Source organism: Vipera berus (genome assembly GCF_964194415.1).
Source record: "Vipera berus genome assembly, chromosome: 3".
Classification (NCBI taxonomy): domain Eukaryota; kingdom Metazoa; phylum Chordata; class Lepidosauria; order Squamata; family Viperidae; genus Vipera; species Vipera berus.
In genome coordinates, this window is record NC_138204.1 from 3,375,173 (window position 1) to 3,377,594 (window position 2,422).

The window sequence follows — 2,422 nt, forward strand, 5'->3', positions numbered from 1 at the left end:
GTATAGGCTTTCCTGCCTGAGCAGGGGGTTGGACTAGAAGACCTCCAAGGTCCCTTCCAGCCCTGTTATTCTATTCTATTCTGTTCTGTTCTGTTCTGTTCTGTTCTGTTCTGTTCTGTTCCGTTCTGTTCCATTCCGTTCCGTTCCAGTCTATTCTCTATTCTCTATTCTCTATTCTCTATTCTCTATTCTCTATTCTCTATTCTCTATTCTCTATTCTCTATTCTCTATTCTCTATTCTTCTCTATTCTCTATTCTCTATTCTCTATTCTCTATTCCATTCCGTTCTGTTCTGTTCTGTTCCATTCCAGTCTAGCCTAATCTAGTCTATTCTCTATTCTCTATTCTCTATTCTCTATTCTCTATTCCACTCCATTCCATTCCATTCCATTCCATTCCATTCCATTCCATTCCATTCCATTCCATTCCATTCCATTCCATTCCATTCATAAGATACAAACAAGTTATAGCCATAAGATGCTAAAGGAATAGGTTATAGGAAAGATGAGAAACAGAATAGTAAAACAGTCCTACTAGGTGGTTTGACATCCCAGGGCATAAAGGTGTGGTGCCGTTTAGTTGCTTAGCAGAGGGATGACACGGGGGGAAAATATTGTCCTTGGGTCTAGTTGTTTTGGGGTGCAATGCCCTATAAGAGTCATCTTGAGGGAAGAAGTTGAAACAGTTCAGATCCGCACGAAGGCCTGTGTCCTCATCCGTTTGATGCTTGTGTTTTCATGCACCTGCAGGTGACGCACTAAGGGGGATGACCAAGGAGACATCATCCCAATGGCATCCACTAGTCCTCTGGAACTGACACTCTTAGAGAGTCATCTGGGGTCCAGCCAGAGAGCGGGGCAAGGAAAACCTTCAGCACCACGGACAGCAGCCAAGCCAGGAATTGAGAATGCCTCTTATCAGAAGGAGGAGGAGGAAGACGAAGAGGAGGAGACTTCTTTCCAGAGAGGGCCAGGGAACCCCAAGGAACATCCAGCACCTCCCACCGATGACCTTTCCCCAAGGTCGGAGGACACCCCATTGTCAGACCCAACTGGGAACTCGGTGGACTACGGCTTCATTTTGGCCCTGGTGTTCCTGGTTGGGGGGATTTTGCTGGTGATTGTGGCTTACAGCATCCCGCGTGAGGCTCGGGTGAACCCGGACACAGTGTCCGCCCGGGAGATGGAGAGACTGGAGATGTACTACGCCCACCTCAGCTCCCATTTGGACAAGTGCATCATCGCTGGCTTGGTCATGTTGACTTTGGGCGGGATGCTCCTGTCCATCCTCTTGATGGTCTCCATGTACAAAGGGGAGCTGTATAGGAGGAGGACATTCCCAGGGTCCAGAGGCCCCCGAAAGACCTATGGGTCCATCAACCTGAGGATGAGGCAGCTCAACGGAGAAGGAGGGCAAACTTTGGTGGAGAACGAGGTCATTCAGATGACCGAAATGACCAGTGCCACGCAGAGCTGCTGAGAGCTCTCTGATCTGAGGGATTGGATACAGTCCTCTCTGTGGTTGTCTCTGAGCTGGGTGGTTTCCTTGCAGACATTTCATGACCCAACTAGGTTGACATCAACAGTGTTAGAAGGGAGTGGAGTGGAGAGGAGGAGGAGGAGGAGGAGGAGGAGGAGGTGGACTGTGGGGTCCTGGGTGCTCTCTGAATGTGGTGATTTTCTTGCAGACATTTCATGACCCAACTAGGTGATATCAACAGTGCTAGAAGGGAGTGGAGTGAAGAGGAGGAGGAAGAAGAGGAGGAGGAGAGGAAGAGGAAGAGATAGAGGAGGACTGTGGGGTCCTTGGTGCTCTCATGACCCAACTAGGGAACATCATCAGTGCTAGAAGGAATTGGGGATTACCTCTGAATGAAAGGTAATGAAAGGTAAGAGTGAGGGGTGACATGATAGCAGTCTTCCAATATCTCAGGGGTGGCCCCAAAGAAGAGGGAGTCAAGCTCTTCTCCAAAGCACCAGAAGGCAGGACAAGAAGCAACGGATGGAAACTCATCAAGGAGAGAAGCAACCTAGAACTAAGGAGAAACTTCCTGACAGTTAGAACAATTAACCAGTGGAACAACCTGCCTCCAGAAGCTGTGAATGCTCCAACACTGGAAGTTTTTAAGAGGAGACTGGACAGCCATTTGCCTGAAATGCTATAGGGTTTCCTGCCTAAGCAGGGGGTTGGACTAGATGACCTCCAAGGTACCTTCCAATATTATTATTATTATTATTATTATTATTATTATTATTATTATTATTATTATTATTATTATTATTATTATTATTATTATTATTATTATTATTATCCTCTAGAAAACCCCCACAATTGAGCTCAAAGAGCACCAAGGATCATCTCCTCCTCCTCCTCCTCCTCCCCTCTTCTAGGACTGATGATGCTATGTAGTCAGGTTATGAAA

At 46.9% G+C, this 2,422-nt stretch overlaps 1 protein-coding gene across 1 annotated transcript; it reads left to right on the forward strand.

The window, feature by feature from the left end:
- Positions 1 to 789: 789 nt before the first annotated feature.
- TMEM74B (transmembrane protein 74B) lies at positions 790 to 1,479 on the forward strand (the record flags this gene model as incomplete). Its single annotated transcript, XM_081325856.1, has 1 exon — positions 790 to 1,479. One exon carries the CDS (start codon positions 790 to 792, stop codon positions 1,477 to 1,479), a length of 690 nt encoding a protein of 229 aa, XP_081181982.1.
- Between the last annotated feature and the right edge of the window lie 943 nt (positions 1,480 to 2,422).